The 19078-nt window shown below is 44.9% G+C and overlaps 2 protein-coding genes across 4 annotated transcripts in view; one reads left to right on the forward strand and one right to left on the reverse strand.

Annotated features, from left to right (window-relative positions):
* Positions 1-1708: 1708 nt before the first annotated feature.
* On the reverse strand, positions 1709-4602 carry LOC139424120 (dexamethasone-induced protein homolog). Its single transcript, XM_071175818.1, has 2 exons — positions 3769-4602; positions 1709-1995 (listed from the first exon to the last, which is right to left on the reverse strand). The coding sequence occupies exon 1, from the start codon at positions 4226-4228 to the stop codon at positions 3959-3961; it is 270 nt and encodes an 89-aa protein (XP_071031919.1). The 5' UTR covers positions 4229-4602; the 3' UTR covers positions 1709-1995; positions 3769-3958.
* Positions 4603-5225: 623 nt separating this feature from the next.
* Positions 5226-19078, forward strand: part of LOC139365275 (protein CLEC16A-like) — an 84113-nt gene continuing 70260 nt past the window's right edge. For 2 of the 3 annotated variants that reach the window (XM_071102784.1, XM_071102786.1), the window contains exons 1-5: positions 5227-5374; positions 7406-7534; positions 10313-10446; positions 12135-12283; positions 15856-15961. In XM_071102784.1, coding sequence (XP_070958885.1) covers positions 5301-5374; positions 7406-7534; positions 10313-10446; positions 12135-12283; positions 15856-15961 — 592 coding nt within the window. In that variant the 5' untranslated portion in view covers positions 5227-5300. Of the gene's footprint in view, positions 5375-7405; positions 7535-10312; positions 10447-12134; positions 12284-15855; positions 15962-19078 lie in introns of all 3 variants that reach the window. The other variant, XM_071102785.1, reaches the window with a different exon arrangement.

A 19078-nucleotide genomic window follows, 5' to 3' on the forward strand; every position in this document is an offset into this window, starting at 1 on the left:
CACAGCCAACAGGGCAGAGGAACAACACTGCATTATAAACCCAGTCTAATCTCTTATGAGCCGTTATAGCGTAGAGGTTGATTGACATTAGCAGTAAAGTCGCCAGGTACTTCAGCCGTCCAGCCCAATGCACGCTGGGAGTTGTTATCCGGGGGGGGGAGGAGCCTAGCAGGGAAGCAGCCTGGTGACTGCCAGCAGCTGGTCTGTGGTGGGTTATTGATCAGGACCAAGCTGATACAGTATTATTGATTATTGATTGGCAGACACCAGAGACAACATGAACATAGACCTCTCCCCTTTGAGAGAGTCAGAGTCAGAGCAGAGCAAGGTGAAGCTGCCTCTAGAGTCTACAGGCACCGATCTAACGGTCACTTCCTGTCCCCCCCCCCCCCCCCCCCCCCCCCCCCCCCCCGGTGGATGGCACGCTGATCCTAGATCGGTACTAAACACGAGTCACCTGTGTTTGTTCACACCCGTTAGTTACAGTGGCCAAGATGAACGACAAGAGAGACGAGACAGGTAGGAGGAAGAGGAGGAGGACCGGACCACAATCTGTCAAATGTCTTTCATGCCACACATCTCTTAATAACACAACAAACACTTCTCCAGTCCACACCTCCTGAGGGGTACGATACAAAAGCAGGATCAACGAGCTAAGCCAGCTAACGCTGATAAACAACCAGAAATAACTGGTGGTTTCCTGGTTGTTTAAAACAGTCTTTAAACAAATGTGATAACATTCCCAGAAGTGTAGAAGAACCTGAAGCAAGTTGACTGATCCTAGGTCAGTTCTCTAGGGTCAGAGTTAGTAAGCACTACAGTCCTGTCCTGTCAGGTTGACTGATTCTAGGTCAGTTCTCTAGGGTCAGAGTTAGTAAACACTACAGTCCTGTCAGGTTGACTGATCCTAGGTCAGTTCTCTAGGGTCAGAGATAGTAAACACTACAGTGCTGTCCTGTCAGGTTGACTGATCCTAGGTCAGTTCTCTAGGGTCAGAGATAGTAAACACTACAGCGCTGTCCTGTCAGGTTGACTGATCCTAGGTCAGTTCTCTAGGGTCAGAGTTAGTAAACACTACAGTGCTGTCCTGTCAGGCCGACTGATCCTAGGTCAGTTCTCTAGGGTCAGAGTTAGTGTGACGTTGTCCCCTGATCACGCAATGTTCTGCTTGTTGATTGGCCAGTTGGACAGTTCTGCTTGTTAATTGGCCAGTCACAGTCCTGCTTGTTGACTGGCCAGTCACAGTCCTGCTTGTTGATTGGCCAGTCACAGTCCTGCTTGTTGATTGGCCAGTCACAGTCCTGCTTGTTGATTGGCCAGTTAGACAGTCCTGCTTGTTGATTGGCCAGTCACAGTCCTGCTTGTTGATTGGCCAGTTAGACAGTACTGCTTGTTGATTGGCCATAGTTAGACAGTCCGGCTTGTTGATTGGCCACAGTTAGACAGGTCTGCTTGTTGATTGGCCACAGTTAGACAGTCTGGCTTGTTGATTGGCCACAGTTAGACATGTCTGCTTGTTTGATTGGCCACAGTTAGACAGTCCGGCTTGTTGATTGGACACAGTTAGACAGGTCTGCTTGTTGATTGGCCACAGCTAGACAGGTCTACTTGTTGATTGGCCACAGCTAGACAGGTCTGCTTGTTGATTGGCCACAGTTCGACAGGTCAGCTTGTTGATTGGCCACAGTTCGACAGGTCAGCTTGGTTATTGGCCAGTTAGACAGTTCTTCTTGTTGACTGGACACAGTTTGACAGTTCTGCTTGTTGATTGGCCACAATTAGACTGTTCTGCTTGTTGATTGGACACAGTTTGACAGTTCTGCTTGTTGATTGGCCACAGTTAGACAGTTCTGCTTGTTGATTGGCCACAGTTAGACAGTTCTGCTTGTTGATTGGCCAGTTAAGACAGTTTTGACAGGTAACTCTGCTGTGAATTGCCCTGTCTGTCTGTTGGTTCTGACTGTCTCCAGATATCTGGTCTTGAGCCTTGACAACCTGTGGAGAAGACAAGGGGCCACATGTTAAAGATGGGCAGGAATAGCTTGTATTTACTATAGGACTGTAGGTTACAGTATGTAGTAATATATTTACTATAGGACTGTAGGATAAAGATGGGCAGGAATAGCCTGTATTTACTATAGGACTGTAGGATAAAGATGGACAGGAATAGTCTGTATTTACTATAGGACTGTAGGTTAGAGATGGGCAGGAATAGTCTGTATTTACTATAGGACTGTAGGTTAGAGATGGGCAGGAATAGCCTGTATTTACTATAGGACTGTAGGTTAAAGATGGGCAGGAATAGTCTGTATTTACTATAGGACTGTAGGTTAAAGATGGGCAGGAATAGTCTGTATTTACTATAGGACTGTAGGTTAAAGTATGTAGTAATATATTTACTATAGGACTGTAGGTTAAAGATGGGCAGGAATAGTCTGTATTTACTATAGGACTGTAGGTTAAAGATGGGCAGGAATAGTCTGTATTTACTATAGGACTGTAGGATAAAGATGGACAGGAATAACCTGTATTTACTATAGGACTGTAGGTTAAAGTATGTAGTAATATATTTACTATAGGACTGTAGGTTAAAGATGGGCAGGAATAGTCTGTATTTACTATAGGACTGTAGGATAAAGATGGACAGGAATAACCTGTATTTACTATAGGACTGTAGGTTAAAGTATGTAGTAATATATTTACTATAGGACTGTAGGTTAAAGATGGGCAGGAATAGCCTGTATTTACTATAGGACTGTAGGTTAAAGATGGGCAGGAATAGTCTGTATTTACTATAGGACTGTAGGTTAAAGATGGGCAGGAATAGCCTGTATTTACTATAGGACTGTAGGTTAAAGTATGTAGTAATATATTTACTATAGGACTGTAGGTCCTACAACATAGAGGATAGTCAGGGATGTTACAGGGTTGATCCTCTCTACAACATAGAGGATAGTCAGGGATGTTACAGGGTTGATCCTCTCTACAACATAGAGGATAGTCAGGGATGTTACAGGGTTGATCCTCTCTACAACATAGAGGATAGTCAGGGATGTTACAGGGTTGATCCTCTCTACAACATAGAGGATAGTCAGGGATGTTACAGGGTTGATCCTCTCTACAACATAGAGGATAGTCAGGGATGTTACAGGGTTGATCCTCTCTACAACATAGAGGATAGTCAGGGATGTTACAGGGTTGATCCTCTCTACAACATAGAGGATAGTCAGGGATGTTACAGGGTTGATCCTCTCTACAACATAGAGGATAGTCAGGGATGTTACAGTGTTGAGATGAGGGCCCAACCCAATTCAAACCAAATCCTGGCATCACCCCCATTCTGGCATCACCCACACCCCTGGCATCACCCCTTTTCTGGCATCACCCCTATTCTGGCATCACCCACACCCTTGGCATCACCCCTATTCTGGCATCACCCACCCCCCTGGCATCACCCACCTCTCTGGCATCACCTACACCCCTGGTATCCCCCACATTCTGGCATCACCCCCATTCTGGCATCACCCACCCCCCTGGCATCACCCCCATTCTGGCATCACTTACACCCCTGATATCACCCCCATTCTGGCATCACCCACTCCTGGCATCACCCACACCCCTGGCATCACCCCCACCCCTGGTATCACCCCCATTCTGGCATCACCCACCCCTCTGGCATCACCCCCATTCTGGCATCACCCCCACCCCTGGCATCACTGCAGCAGCAAACTGTCATCCTATCACCATTATCATTCTATCCCTCCTTACTTTTTCATCCCGCAGCCAATGTTGCTCCAAGCCAATACAAATATCCTCCTCCTGGAGTTCCCAGTATCAGTCTCTCCCAACATCATCATCATCATCGTCATCATCACAGGCCGGTAGGAGTCCAGATCACCCCGGGGAGCATGCCGGTGCAGCGGCACTTCTCTCTGGCTCTCTAGCCTTGGGCCTCAGCTCACTCCAGGTACCTCTCGAAAACATCGAGTTCTGTGTCCGTGTCGTAAGGTACAGAGGCCGGGTCAGATAGTACCCCTAGGTCCACCAGCGCCTGGTCCATATCTTCCGGTAGAAACACTATCCCCACATTCAGGACGATGTATTCCATTAGAAAGGCATAGTAGAGGATCAAAACGTTCACAAAAAACAGGCCCAGATAAAACATACAGGGAAGTTCGTTGAGGATCGATTCCAACGAATCTAGTCGAGCATAAGTTTTGAGTGTCATAGAAAAGTAAACCTGGAAAGTTTAGCTCAGCTAGTTATGTTGACAAGGAGCAGGTTAAGGACAGTGGCACTGCTCTGAGACCAGCAGTAACATGGACAGTGTATTTGGAGTGTCCATTTCAGGGAAGACAGCAATTATTTGTCCTGAAATGCCAGCTTTTGCAATAGCTATCAAGCGATAGACATTAGTTAGGAGGTACACGAAATAACCTATAACAACAAAAAAAAACGTTCAGCTCGACACCGCTAGTTCATGTAAACACAGTGTTAACTCGATGCATTCTTGATATTCTCTGAGAAGGTCGAAGGAAAAAAAACTGTTGCGTTATTTGCAACATGCCTGCCCTGGTTAGCTATTACCGGCCAACGACTATAGCGTTCTATTATTGTACAGGAATATATGTTCTATCGATGGAAATACATTCGATAATCCAGACCTCCCGTTACATTTTCATGTCAACATCTCCGCTAACTGCATCAAAACAGTCCGACCTTACCGTCAAAACAGTACAGATACGTCTATATAGCTTAAGCATTTGATTGGTTCATCATAAGAATACCGTCCTGTGAATGGTCAACTGAGACATCGATCACATTGATCCCGCCTTTCAATCGCTTTTGACGTTAGTTGCGTTTTACGTCGAAGGCTCCTCGCATTGGTATTTGATTGGCTGCTGTGTTCATCGTTGTAGGATGAAGACCAATCAACGTCCCCGAATTGTTGGAAGAAAAAAAACGGTTCGATTTTTTTCCCCAAAACACTATTGGGATTTGTAGTTTTTTGTAACTGTCATTTTAATGAAATTGTGTTACCGGAAAACAACAAAGAAACTTCATGTCCTAAACTCCCCGGCACTAAACCAGTTACGTAACGCGTTATTCCTCACAAGATACGTTCGGGTATGTCCCCTTCTCGCTTAGTTAGCCAGAGCTATTTGGTTAGCTAGATATTTTGTTAGCTATATATATATATATTGGACACCTTGTACGGGATATATGGACGTGATGGGATTGATATAACAGGCAAAAAAAACCCTAAGCTAGCATCAACATCTTTTTTTAAAAGTGCAACTATGTTCGGTCGGTCACGGAGTTGGGGAGGAGGACAGGGGAAAACTAAAAATATTCATTCCCTGGACCATCTCAAGTAAGTAACTAGCATAATTGCTAAGGTTACCCGGCGGGGGTGTATTCATTACGCTCGCTCTGTTACAAAACGTGACTTAAACGGTAGCAACATTAAAGGAACGGGGAGGAACCTACCTGAATTTGTCCAATTTAAATGATACGTTTCTGTTACAAAACGCAACTGTTTGGTCGAATTCGCCAGCTAACCCCGATAGTTTACTAAGCTAACGTTAACATGGTTAGCATACCTAGCTAATCCACTTAGCTTGTACTGTAAAACCAAATGCGTTAGTTATCTAACGTTACTGTTGTTTCCTTGTCACAACTGTGTGAACAATGTCAGATGTATATGACAGCTACGAAACGTTAGCTAGCTAGCTAACTACATGACGGGTGTCATTATAACAGCTTGATATACTAACGTTAGCTAGCTAGCTACATGATGGGTGTCATTACTTGATGACAGCTAGATATACTAACGTTAGCTAGCTAGCTACATGATGGGTGTCATTACTTGATGACAGCTAGATATACTAGCTACATGATGGGTGTCATTACTTGATAACAGCTAGATATACTAACATGATGGGTGTCATTACTTGATAACAGCTAGATATACTAGCTACATGATGGGTCTCATTACTTGATGACAGCTATATATACTAACTACATGATGGGTGTCATTAACAGCTAGATCGACTAACGTTAGCTAGCTACATGATGGGTGTCATTACTTGATGACAGCTAGATATACTAGCTACATGATGGGTGTCATTACTTGATGACAGCTATATATACTAACTACATGATGGGTGTCATTAACAGCTAGATCGACTAACGTTAGCTAGCTACATGATGGGTCTCATTACTTGATGACAGCTCGATATACTAACGTTAGCTAGCTAGCTACATGATGGGTGTCATTACTTGATGACAGCTAGATATACTAACGTTAGCTAGCTAGCTACATGATGGGTGTCATTACTTGATGACAGCTAGATATACTAACGTTAGCTAGCTACATGATGGGTCTCATTACTTGATGACAGCTAGATATACTAACGTTAGCTAGCTAGCTACATGATGGGTGTCATTACTTGATGACAGCTAGATATACTAACGTTAGCTAGCTAGCTACATGATGGGTGTCATTACTTGATGACAGCTAGATATACTAACGTTAGCTAGCTACATGATGGGTCTCATTACTTGATGACAGCTAGATATACTAACGTTAGCTAGCTAGCTACATGATGGGTGTCATTACTTGATGACAGCTAGATATACTAACGTTAGCTAACTACATGATGGGTGTCATTACTTGATGACAGCTAGATATACTAACGTTAGCTAGCTACATGATGGGTGTCATTACTTGATAACAGCTAGATATACTAACGTTAGCAAACTACATGATGGGTCTCATTACTTGATGACAGCTAGATATACTAACTACATGATGGGTGTCATTACTTGATGACAGCTAGATATACTAACGTTAGCTAGCTACATGATGGGTGTCATTACTTGATAACAGCTAGATATACTAACGTTAGCTAGCTACATGATGGGTGTCATTACTTGATAACAACTAGAGCCACTAACATTAGCTAGCTAGCTAGCTAACTTCATGATGGGTGTCATTATAGCAGCTAGATATACTAACGTTAGCTAGCTAGCTACATGATGGGTGTCATTACTTGATAACAGCTAGATATACTAACGTTAGCTAACTACATGATGGGTGTCATTATAGCAGCTAGATATACTAAGGTTAGCTAACTAGCTAGCTACATGATGGGTGTCATTACAGCAGCTAGATATACTAAGGTTAGTTTATGAGTCCATACCATCCCGTCTATGTGACGGTAGGCTAGTCATAGTCCGTCGTCCAGAGTGGGTGTGCCAGTTCAAATTGACAGTGCGGTATAGCCACCACACGTTTTACTGAAAAACAACCTGTTTTCTACCATTGTCCATATCCTCCCATCCCTTCCTTTCCTCTTCTCCCTCCTCTTCTTCTCCCTCCCTCCTTCTCTCCTCCCTCTAGGTATATGTACCATGTCCTAACTAAGAACACGACGGTAACCGACAGCAACAGGAACTTGCTGGTGGAGACCATTCGCTCCATCACTGAGATACTCATCTGGGGAGACCAGAACGACAGCTCCGTCTTCGAGTAAGACTTTAACCACGACTCTATTTTATTCTACTCTATTCTGTTCTACTCCTCTATTCCTATCTATTGTACTGTACTCTACTTTATTCTACTCTATTCCTATCTATTGTACTATACTCTACTCTATTAAACACTGTTCTATTCCTATCTATTGTACTATACTCTACTTTATTCTACTCTATTCCTCTCTATTGTACTATACTCTACTTAATTCTACTCTACTTTATTCTACTCTATATTCTACTCTATTCCTCTCTATTGTACTATACTCTACTTAATTCTACTCTACTTAATTCTACTCTATACTCTACTCTATTGTACCACACTACTTAATTCTACTCTACTTTATTCTACTCTATATTCTACTCTATTCCTCTCTATTGTACCATACTCTACTTAGTTCTACTCTACTTTATTCCACTCTATATTCTACTCTATTCCTCTCTATTGTACCATACTCTACTTAATTCTACTCTACTTTATTCCACTCTATATTCTACTCCTCTCTATTGTACCATACTCTACTTAATTCTACTCTACTTTATTCTACTCTATATTCTACTCTATTCCTCTCTATTGTACCACACTCTACTTAATTCTACTCTACTTTATTCTACTCTATTCCTCTATTGTACTATACTCTACTTAATTCTACTCTATACTCTATTGTACCACACTACTTAATTCTACTCTACTTTATTCTACTCTATATTTTCTTTTCTATTGTACCCTACTCTACTTAATTCTACTCTACCGTATTCTACTGTATATTCTACTCTATTCCTCTCTATTGTACCATACTCTACTTAATTCTACTCTACTTTATTCTACTCTATATTCTACTCTATTCCTCTCTATTGTACCATACTGTACTTAATTCTACTCTACTTTATTCTACTCTACATTCTACTCTATTCCTCTCTATTGTACCACACTCTACTTAATTCTACTCTACTTAATTCTACTCTACTTTATTCTACTCTATATTTGACTCTATTCCTCTCTATTGTTCCATACTCTACTTAATTCTACTCTACTTTATTCTACTCTATATTCTACTCTATTCCTCTCTATTGTACTATACTCTACTTTATTCTACTCTATTCCTATCTATTTTACTATACTCTACTTTATTCTGCTCTATTCTTTGTTCTACTCTGTTCTACTCTATTCCTCTCTATTGTACTATACTCTACTTAATTCTACTCTACTTTATTCTACTCTATTCCTCTCTATTGTACTATACACTACTTAATTCTACTCTATTCCTCTCTATTTTACCACACTCTACTTAATACTACTCTACTTTATTCTACTCTATTCCTCTCCATTGTACCATACTCTACTTAATTCTACTCTACTTTATTCTACTCTATATTCTACTCTATTCCTCTCTACTGTACCATACTGTACTTAATTCTACTCTACTTTATTCTACTCTATATTCTACTCTATTCCTCTCTATTGTACCATACTCTACTTAATTCTACTCTATATTCTACTCTATTTCTCTCTATTGTACCATACTCTACTTTATTCTACTCGACTTTATTCTACTCTATATTCTACTCTATTCCTCTCTATTGTACCACACTCTACTTAATTCTACTCTACTTTATTCTACTCTATTCCTCTCTATTGCACCATACTCTACTTAATTCTACTCTACTTTATTCTACTCTATATTCTACTCTATTCCTCTCTATTGTACCATACTCTACTTTATTCTACTTTATATTCTACTCTATTCCTCTCTATTGTACCACACACTACTTAATTCTACTCTACTTTATTCTACTCTATATTCTACTCTATTCCTCTCTATTGTACCATACTCTACTTAATTCTACTCTACTTTATTCTACTCTATACTCTATTCCTCTATTGTACCATACTCTACTTTATTCTACTCTATATTCTACTCTATTCCTCTCTATTGTACCACACTCTACTTAATTCTACTCTACTTTATTCTACTCTATACTCTACTCTATTCCTCTCTATTGTACCATACTCTACTTAATTCTACTCTACTTTATTCTACTCTATTCCTCTCTATTGTACCATACTCTGCTTAATTCTACTCTACTTTATTCTACTCTATACTCTACTCTATTCCTCTCTATTGTACCATACTCTACTTAATTCTACTCTACTTTATTCTACTCTATTCCTATCTATTGTACTATACTCTACTTTATTCTACTCTATTCCTATCTATTGTACCATACTCTACTTAATTCTACTCTACTTTATTCTACTCTATACTCTACTCTATTCCTCTCTATTGTACTATACTCTACTTAATTCTACTCTATTCCTATCTATTGTACCATACTCTACTTAATTCTACTCTACTTTATTCTACTCTATACTCTACTCTATTCCTCTCTATTGTACTATACTCTACGTTATTCTACTCTATTCCTATCTATTGTACCATACTCTACTTAATTATACTCTACTTTATTCTACTCTATACTCTACTCTATTCCTCTCTATTGTACTATACTCTACTTTATTCTACTCTATTCCTATCTATTGTACCATACTCTACTTAATTCTACTCTACTTTATTCTACTCTATACTCTACTCTATTCCTCTCTATTGTACTATACTCTACTCTATTCCTCTCTATTGTACTATACTCTACTTTATTCTACTCTATACTCTACTCTATTCCTATCTATTGTACTATACTCTACTTTATTCTACTCTATTCCTATCTATTGTACCATACTCTACTTAATTCTACTCTGTATCTTCTCTGTTCTCAGCTTCTTCCTGGAGAAGAACATGTTTGCGTTCTTCCTGAATATCCTTCGCCAGAAGTCCGGTCGCTACGTCTGTGTCCAGCTACTCCAGACGCTCAACATCCTGTTTGAAAATATCAGCCACGAGACGTCGCTCTGTGAGTACACACACACACACACACACACACACACACACACACACACACACACACACACACACTGGCCACCTGTGGTTTAGATGCCCCAGAGTTTTAATCAGCCTGAATAAGATATTTTTGTTGTATAACTGTTTTCTCCTCATCTCTCCTCCTCTAGATTACCTGTCTGTTTTCTCCTCATCTCTCCTCCTCTAGATTACCTGTCTGTTTTCTCCTCATCTCTCCTCCTCTAGATTACCTGTCTGTGTTCTCCTCATCTCTCCTCCTCTAGATTACCTGTCTGTTTTCTCCTCATCTCTCCTCCTCTAGATTACCTGTCTGTTTTCTCCTCATCTCTCCTCCTCTAGATTACCTGTCTGTTTTCTCCTCATCTCTCCTCCTCTAGATTACCTGTCTGTTTTCTCCTCATCTCTCCTCCTCTAGATTACCTGTCTGTTTTCTCCTCATCTCTCCTCCTCTAGATTACCTGTCTGTTTTCTCCTCATCTCTCCTCCTCTAGATTACCTGTCTGTTTTCTCCTCATCTCTCCTCCTCTAGATTACCTGTCTGTGTTCTCCTCATCTCTCCTCCTCTAGATTACCTGTCTGTTTTCTCCTCATCTCTCCTCCTCTAGATTACCTGTCTGTTTTCTCCTCATCTCTCCTCCTCTAGATTACCTGTCTGTTTTCTCCTCATCTCTCCTCCTCTAGATTACCTGTCTGTTTTCTCCTCATCTCTCCTCCTCTAGATTACCTGCTGTCCAACAACCACGTCAACTCCCATCATATAACTGTGTTCTCCTCATCTCTCCTCCTCTAGATTACCTGTCTGTTTTCTCCTCATCTCTCCTCCTCTAGATTACCTGTCTGTTTTCTCCGCATCTCTCCTCCTCTAGATTACCTGTCTGTGTTCTCCTCATCTCTCCTCCTCTAGATTACCTGCTGTCCAACAACCACGTCAACTCCCATCATATAACTGTGTTCTCCTCATCTCTCCTCCTCTAGATTACCTGCTGTCCAACAACCACGTCAACTCCATCATATAACTGTGTTCTCCTCATCTCTCCTCCTCTAGATTACCTGCTGTCCAACAACCACGTCAACTCCCATCATATAACTGTGTTCTCCTCATCTCTCCTCCTCTAGATTACCTGCTGTCCAACAACCACGTCAACTCCCATCATATAACTGTGTTCTCCTCATCTCTCCTCCTCTAGATTACCTGCTGTCCAACAACCACGTCAACTCCCATCATATAACTGTGTTCTCCTCATCTCTCCTCCTCTAGATTACCTGCTGTCCAACAACCACGTCAACTCCATCATATAACTGTGTTCTCCTCATCTCTCCTCCTCTAGATTACCTGCTGTCCAACAACCACGTCAACTCCATCATATAACTGTGTTCTCCTCATCTCTCCTCCTCTAGATTACCTGCTGTCCAACAACCACGTCAACTCCCATCATATAACTGTGTTCTCCTCATCTCTCCTCCTCTAGATTACCTGCTGTCCAACAACCACGTCAACTCCATCATATAACTGTGTTCTCCTCATCTCTCCTCCTCTAGATTACCTGCTGTCCAACAACCACGTCAACTCCATCATATAACTGTGTTCTCCTCATCTCTCCTCCTCTAGATTACCTGCTGTCCAACAACCACGTCAACTCCCATCATATAACTGTGTTCTCCTCATCTCTCCTCCTCTAGATTACCTGCTGTCCAACAACCACGTCAACTCCATCATCGTTCACAAGTTTGACTTCTCAGACGAGGAGATCATGGCCTATTATATCTCCTTCCTGAAGACCCTGTCACTCAAACTGAACAACCACACCGTACACTTCTTCTATAACGAGGTGAGGGGGGGGGGGGGGGACTGGACAACTACCACGAGGTGAGGGGGGGACTGGACAACAACACAGAGTCTACTAAATGACTCACGACTGTAAGTGGCTCTGGATAGTCTGTTATGACTAACATGTAAATGTAGTGCCCTATATAGGGCGTGATGGGCCATAATGTAGTGCCCTATGTAGGGAATGAGGGGCCATAATGTTGTGCCCTATATAGGGAGTAGGGGGCCATAATGTAGTGACCTATATAGGGAGTAAGGGGCCATAATGTATTGCCCTATATAGGGAATGAGGGGGCATAATGTAGTGCCCTATATAGGGAGTAAGGGGCCATAATGAATTGCCCTATATAGGGAATGAGGGGCCATAATGTAGTGCCCTATATAGGGAGTAGGGGGTCATAATGAATTGCCCTATATAGGGAATGAGGGGCCATAATGTAGTGCCCGGTATAGGGAATGAGGGGCCAGAATGTAGTGCCCTATATCGGGAATGAGGGGCCATAATGTAGTGCCCTATATCGGGAGTAGGGGGTCATAATGAATTGCCCTATATAGGGAATGAGGGACCATAATGTAGTGCCCTATATAGGGAGTAGGGGGCCATAATGTAGTGCCCTATATAGGGCATGAGGGGCCACAATGTAGTGTCCTATATAGGGAACGAGGGGCCACAATGTAGTGCCTATATAGGGCTTGAGGGACCATAATGTAGTGCCCTATATAGGGAGTAAGGGGCCATAATGTATTGCCCTATATAGGGAATGAGGGGCCATAATGTCGTGCCCTATATAGGGAACGAGGGGCCATAATGTCATGCCCGGTATAGGGAATGAGGGGCCATAATGTAGGGCCCTATATAGTGAATGAGGGGCCATAATGTAGGGCCCTATATAGTGAATGAGGGGCCATAATGTAGGGCCCTATTTAGTGAATGAGGGGCCATAATGTAGGGCCCTATATAGGGAACGAGGGGCCATAATGTCATGCCCGGTATAGTGAATGAGGGGCCATAATGTAGGGCCCTATATAGGGAATGAGGGGCTATAATGTAGGGCCCTATATAGGGAATGAGGGGCCATAATGTAGTGCCCTATATAGGGAATGAGGGGCCATAATGTAGGGCCCTATATAGGGAATGAGGGGCCATAATGTAGGGCCCTATATAGGGAACGAGGGGCCATAATGTAGGGCCCTATATAGGGAATGAGGGGCCATAATGTAGGGCCCTATATAGGGAATGAGGGACCATAATGTCATGCCCGGTATAGTGAATGAGGGGCCATAATGTAGGGCCCTATATAGGGAAGGAGGGGCCATAATGTAGGGCCCTATATAGGGAATTAGGGACCATAATGTAGGGCCCTATATAGGGAATGAGGGACCATAATGTAGGGCCCTATATAGGGAATGAGGGACCATAATGTAGGGCCCTATATAGGGAACGAGGGGCCATAATGTAGTGACCTATATAGGGAATGAGGGGCCATAATGTAGTGCCCTATATAGGGAATGAGGGGCCATAATGTAGTGCCCTATATCGGGAATGAGGGGCCATAATGTAGTGCCCTATATAGGGAATGAGGGGCCATAATGTAGTGCCCTATATAGGGAATGAGGGGCCATAATGTAGTGCCCTATATAGGGAACGAGGGGCATTTTGGGACACGACCTTTGCGATTGACCTTTGTGTTTCAGCACTCGACCTTTGGCTTCTGTGTATGGGGTAAAGTTATTGGTGTACTGTCGACGGTAGCTCCCCTCTTAGCCCAGTTCCCCCTCTCTTCCTGAAGGGTGCACTTGACCATTTGCCCGTCGTGGATTTAAAAGCATCGGATTGGCTGGAGTTTCCCTCCCATTTGGTTAAATCCACGATGGGAAGTGTGCAAGGGTACACTTTTGGGGGAGGACGTGGATAATTGGGGCTGAAGGCCTTGGAATCTGGGCTAATACTCCTCTGTTCCCTGTGACCTCTCTAGCTGATCCATGACGTTTAACTTCTTCTGACCCAAGGCTGTGATTGGCTGGAGGTCTCAGGGAACACCCCCCCCCCCAGAGAGAGAGATCAGCTGCCTGTAGACCTGCTATAACAACCTGCCACCTAATTAACTACTAATTCCATCCTGATTCCAGCTATCTGAAGTTCTGGGAATCTAGTTGCTACTAGAATTAGAAGCAGGATTGCCCTATAACTAACTACAGCACATTGCCCTATAACTAGCTACAACACGTTGCCCTATAACTAGCTACAACACGTTGCCCTATAACTAGCTACAGCACATTGCCCTATAACTAGCTACAACACGTTGCCCTATAACTAACTACAACACGTTGCCCTATAACTAACTACAGCACGTTGCCCTGTAACTAACTACAGCACGTTGCCCTATAACTAACTACAGCACGTTGCCCTGTAACTAACTACAGCACGTTGCCCTGTAACTAACTACAACACGTTGCCCTGTAACTAACTACAGCACGTTGCCCTATAACTAACTACAGCACGTTGCCCTATAACTAACTACAGCACGTTGCCCTATAACTAACTACAGCACGTTGCCCTGTAACTAACTACAGCACGTTGCCCTGTAACTAACTACAGCACGTTGCCCTATAACTAACTACAGCACGTTGCCCTATAACTAACTACAGCACGTTGCCCTATAACTAACTACAGCACGTTGCCCTATAACTAACTACAGCACGTTGCCCTATAACTAACTACAGCACGTTGCCCTATAACTAACTACAGCACGTTGCCCTATAACTAACTACAGCACGTTGCCCTATAACTAACGACAACACGTTGCCCTAAAACTAACTACAACATGCTGCCCTATAACTAACTACAGCACGTTGCCCTATAACTAAGGAGGTAGGGGGTAAGGGCCTAGTCCCCTAGGAGGTAGGGGGTAAGGGCCTAGTCCCCTAGGAGGTAGGGGGTAAGGGCCTAGTCCCCTAGGAGGTAGGGGGTAAGGGCCTAGTCCCCTAGGAGGTAGGGGGTAAGGGCCTAGTCCCCTAGGAGGTAGGGGGTAAGGGCCTAGTCCCCTAGGAGGTAGGGGGTAAGGGCCTAGTCCCCTAGGAGGTAGGGGGTAAGGGCCTAGTCCCCTAGGAGGTAATGGGTAAGGGCCTAGTCCCCTAGGGGGTAAGGGCCTAGTCCCCTTGGCAGTAGGGGTTAAGGGCCTAGTCCCCTTGGCAGTAGGGGTTAAGGGCCTAGTCCCCTTGGTAGTAGGGGTTAAGGGCCTAGTCCCCTAGGGGGTAAGGGCCTAGTCCCCTTGGTAGTAGGGGGTAAGGGCCTAGTCCCCTAGGGGGTAAGGGGCTAGTCCCCTAGGGGGTAGGGGTTAAGGGCCTAGTCCCCTAGGGGGTAGGGGTTAAGGGCCTAGTCCCCTAGGGGGTAAGGGCCTAGTCCCCTTGGTAGTAGGGGTTAAGGGCCTAGTCCCCTAGGGGGTAGGGGTTAAGGGCCTAGTCCCCTAGGGGGTAAGGGGCTAGGGATCTCTGGTAGTGTGGTCTCTCTGTGCTCAACAGTGGTGCGGTGCTGAGCTCACTGGCGCCCCCTCTCTGTCTCCCAACACACAGCACACTAATGATTTTGCCCTGTACACCGAGGCCATTAAGTTCTTCAACCACCCAGAGAGCATGGTCCGTATCGCAGTCAGAACCATCACACTGAACGTCTACAAGGGTGAGTCTCACACACACACTCACACACACACACACACACACACACACACACACAGCACTACTAGGGGCTGAAACCTCTGCATTGGCCAGCTGCTATTCCTCTTCTGGGTGCTCGGGGGGCCCTGGGTGCTCGGGGGGCCCTGGGTGCTCGGGGGGCCCTTGGTGCTCGGGGGGCCCTTGGTGCTCGGGGGGCCCTTGGTGCTCGGGGGGCTCTGGGTGCTCGGGGGGCTCGGGGGGCTCTGGGTGCTCGGGGGGCCCTTGGTGCTCGGGGGGCTCTGGGTGCTCGGGGGTTCTGGGTGCTCAGGGCCCTTGGTGCTCGGGGGGCTCGGGGTGCTCTGGGTGCTCTGGGCCCTTGGTGCTCGGGGGGCTCTGGGCCCTTGGTGCTCGGGGGGCTCTGGGTGCTCGGGGGGCCCTTGGTGCTCGGGGATCTGGGTGATCGGGGGGCTCTGGGTGCTCGGGGGTTCTGGGTGCTCAGGGCCCTTGGTGCTCGGGGGGCTCGGGGTGCTCTGTCTGTCTGTCTGTGTGTTCACATTTAACTGGAGTATCTAACTGTTAACTGAACAGTGGGTGTATTTAACAACGTGTTAGTCAGCTGTGTGGGTCGTGTAGCTGTGTGGGTCGTGTAGCTGTGTGGGTCGTGTAGCTGTGTGGGTCGTGTAGCTGTGTGGGTCGTGTAGCTGTGTGGGTCGTGTGGGTTATGAAGCTGTGTGGGTTGTGTAGCTGTATGGGTTATGTAGCTGTGTGGGTTATGTAGCTGTGTGGGTTGTGTAGCTGTGTGGGTTGTGTGGGTTATGTAGCTGTGTGGGTTGTATAGCTGTGTGGGTTGTGTAGCTGTGTGGGTTGTGTAGCTGTGTGGGTTGTGTAGCTGTGTGGGTTGTGTAGCTGTGTGGGTTGTGTAGCTGTGTGGGTTGTGTGGGTTATGTAGCTGTGTGGGTTGTGCAGCTGTGTGTGTTGTGTGGGTTATGTAGCTGTGTGGGGTGTGTGTTGTGTGGGTTGTGTAGCTGTGGGTTGTGTAGCTGTGTGGGTTGTGTAGCTGTGTGGGTTGTGTAGCTGTGTGGGTTGTGTAGCTGTGTGGGTTATGTAGCTGTGTGGGTGTGTGGTTGTGTAGCTGTGTGGGCTGTGTAGCTGTGTGGGTTGTGTGGGTTGTGTAGCTGTGTGGGTTGTGTAACTGTGTGGGTTGTGTAGCTGTGTGGGTTGTGTAGCTGTGTGGGTATGTAGCTGTGTGGGTTGTGTGGCTGTGTTGGTGGGTTGTGTAGCTGTGTGGGTTATGTAGCTGTGTGGGTGTGTGGTTTTGTAGCTGTGTGGGTTATGTAGCTGTGTGGGTTGTGTAGCTGTGTGGGTTGTGTAGCTGTGTGGGTTGTGTAGCTGTGTGGGTTGTGTGACTGTGGGTTGTATAGCTGTGTGGGTTATGTAACTGTGTAGGTTATGTAACTGTGTGGGTCGTGTAGCTGTGTGGGTCGTGTAGCTGTGTGGGTCGTGTAGCTGTGTGGGTCGTGTAGCTGTGCTTTGCTGTTTAGTTCTGTTAGACACTACACAGCTACCTGACTACCCAGGAGTCTGTTAGACACTACACAGCTACCTGACTACCCAGGAGTCTGTTAGACACTACACAGCTACCTGACTACCCAGGAGCCCTGCTGTTTATACACTACACAGCTACCTGACTACCCAGGAGCCCTGCTGTTTAGACACTACACAGCTACCTGACTACCCAGGAGCCCTGCTGTTTAGTTCTGTTAGACACTACACAGCTACCTGACTACCGTTAACCTTGTGTATGCTCTCTCCCTCCCCTCCCTCTCACCATCCCCCTCTCCCTTCCCTCCCTCTTCTCCTCTATATCTCTCTCTCCTCTTCCTCCTCGCTCCCTCCTCTTCCTCCTCTCTCCCCCTCTCCTCTCTCTCCTCTTCCTCCTCTCATCTTCTCTCCTCTTTCCCCTCTCTCCCCTTCCTCTCTCTCCTCTTCCTCCTCTCTCTCCCCATCTCTTCCACTTCTCTCCTCGCTCTTCCTGTTTCCTCCTCTCCCCATCTCCTCTCTCCCCATCTCCTCCTCTCCTCTTCCTCCTCTCTCTCCCCATCTCCTCTCTCTCCCATCTCCTCTCTCTCCCCATCTCCTTCTCTCCTCTTCCTCCTCTCTCTCCCCATCTCCTCTCTCTCCCCATCTCCTCTCTCTCCTCATCTCCTCTCTCTCCTCTTCCTCTTCCTCCTCTCTCTCCTCTTCCTCCTCTCTCTCCCCATCTCCTCCTCTCCCCATCTCCTCTCCACTTCCTCCTCTCCTCTTCCTCCTCCTCTCCTCTTCCTCCTCTCACTCTTACCTCCCGTGGGCCTAACTCCAGTCTCATGTAAGTCTGATTAATACATGTACCTCACTAAATGTGTGTGTGTGTGTATATATAGTAATCATTAATGTTATTAATTATATTATTGACTTGGGCTTATCATTTAAATGTGTAAACTGACCTGCATGCTTTTTGTTGGTTTCTGTGTAATTCAAACCCATCGTTTCAAGTCAACTGTTATAATACTGATAATACAGTTATAATACACATTTTCTAAGAGGTGAAACATTCCTGAATTGTTTTTGAACGCCAGGACTCTGAACCACTCCGTACAACCGTTCACGATGAGTATTCAGAATGTTACGATGAAGCATGTCTTCTTCTTACGGACTGGAGTTTGGCCTACCGTGATGACACATTGTCAGAAACCAGAGTTGGTAGTCCTCCATATCGGTCTCAGCGTAGTCCTCCATATCAGTCTGAGTAGAGTCCTGCATATCAGTCTCTTTTTAGAGTAGAGTCCTGCATATCAGTCTCTTTTTAGAGTAGAGTCCTGCATATCAGTCTGTTTTTAGAGTAGAGTCCTCCATATCAGTCTCTTTTTAGAGTAGAGTCCTCCATATCAGTCTCTTTTTAGAGTAGAGTCCTCCACATCAGTCTCTTTTCAGAGTAGAGTCCTCCACATCAGTCTCTTTTCAGAGTAGAGTCCTCCACCTCAATCTCTTTTCGGAGTAGAGTCCTCCACATCAGTCTCTTTTCAGAGTAGAGTCCTCCATTTCATTCTCAGAGTAGAGTCCTCTATTTCAGTCTCAGAGTAGAGTCCTCCATTTCATTCTCAGA

Source organism: Oncorhynchus clarkii, chromosome 13 (genome assembly GCF_045791955.1).
Source record: "Oncorhynchus clarkii lewisi isolate Uvic-CL-2024 chromosome 13, UVic_Ocla_1.0, whole genome shotgun sequence".
NCBI classification, from domain to species: domain Eukaryota; kingdom Metazoa; phylum Chordata; class Actinopteri; order Salmoniformes; family Salmonidae; genus Oncorhynchus; species Oncorhynchus clarkii.

What these genes read in the sequence shown, in the direction of transcription:
- LOC139424120 (XM_071175818.1), bottom strand. Translation starts at nt 4,228, where the DNA reads ATGACACTCAAAACTTATGCTCGACTAGATTCGTTGGAATCGATCCTC.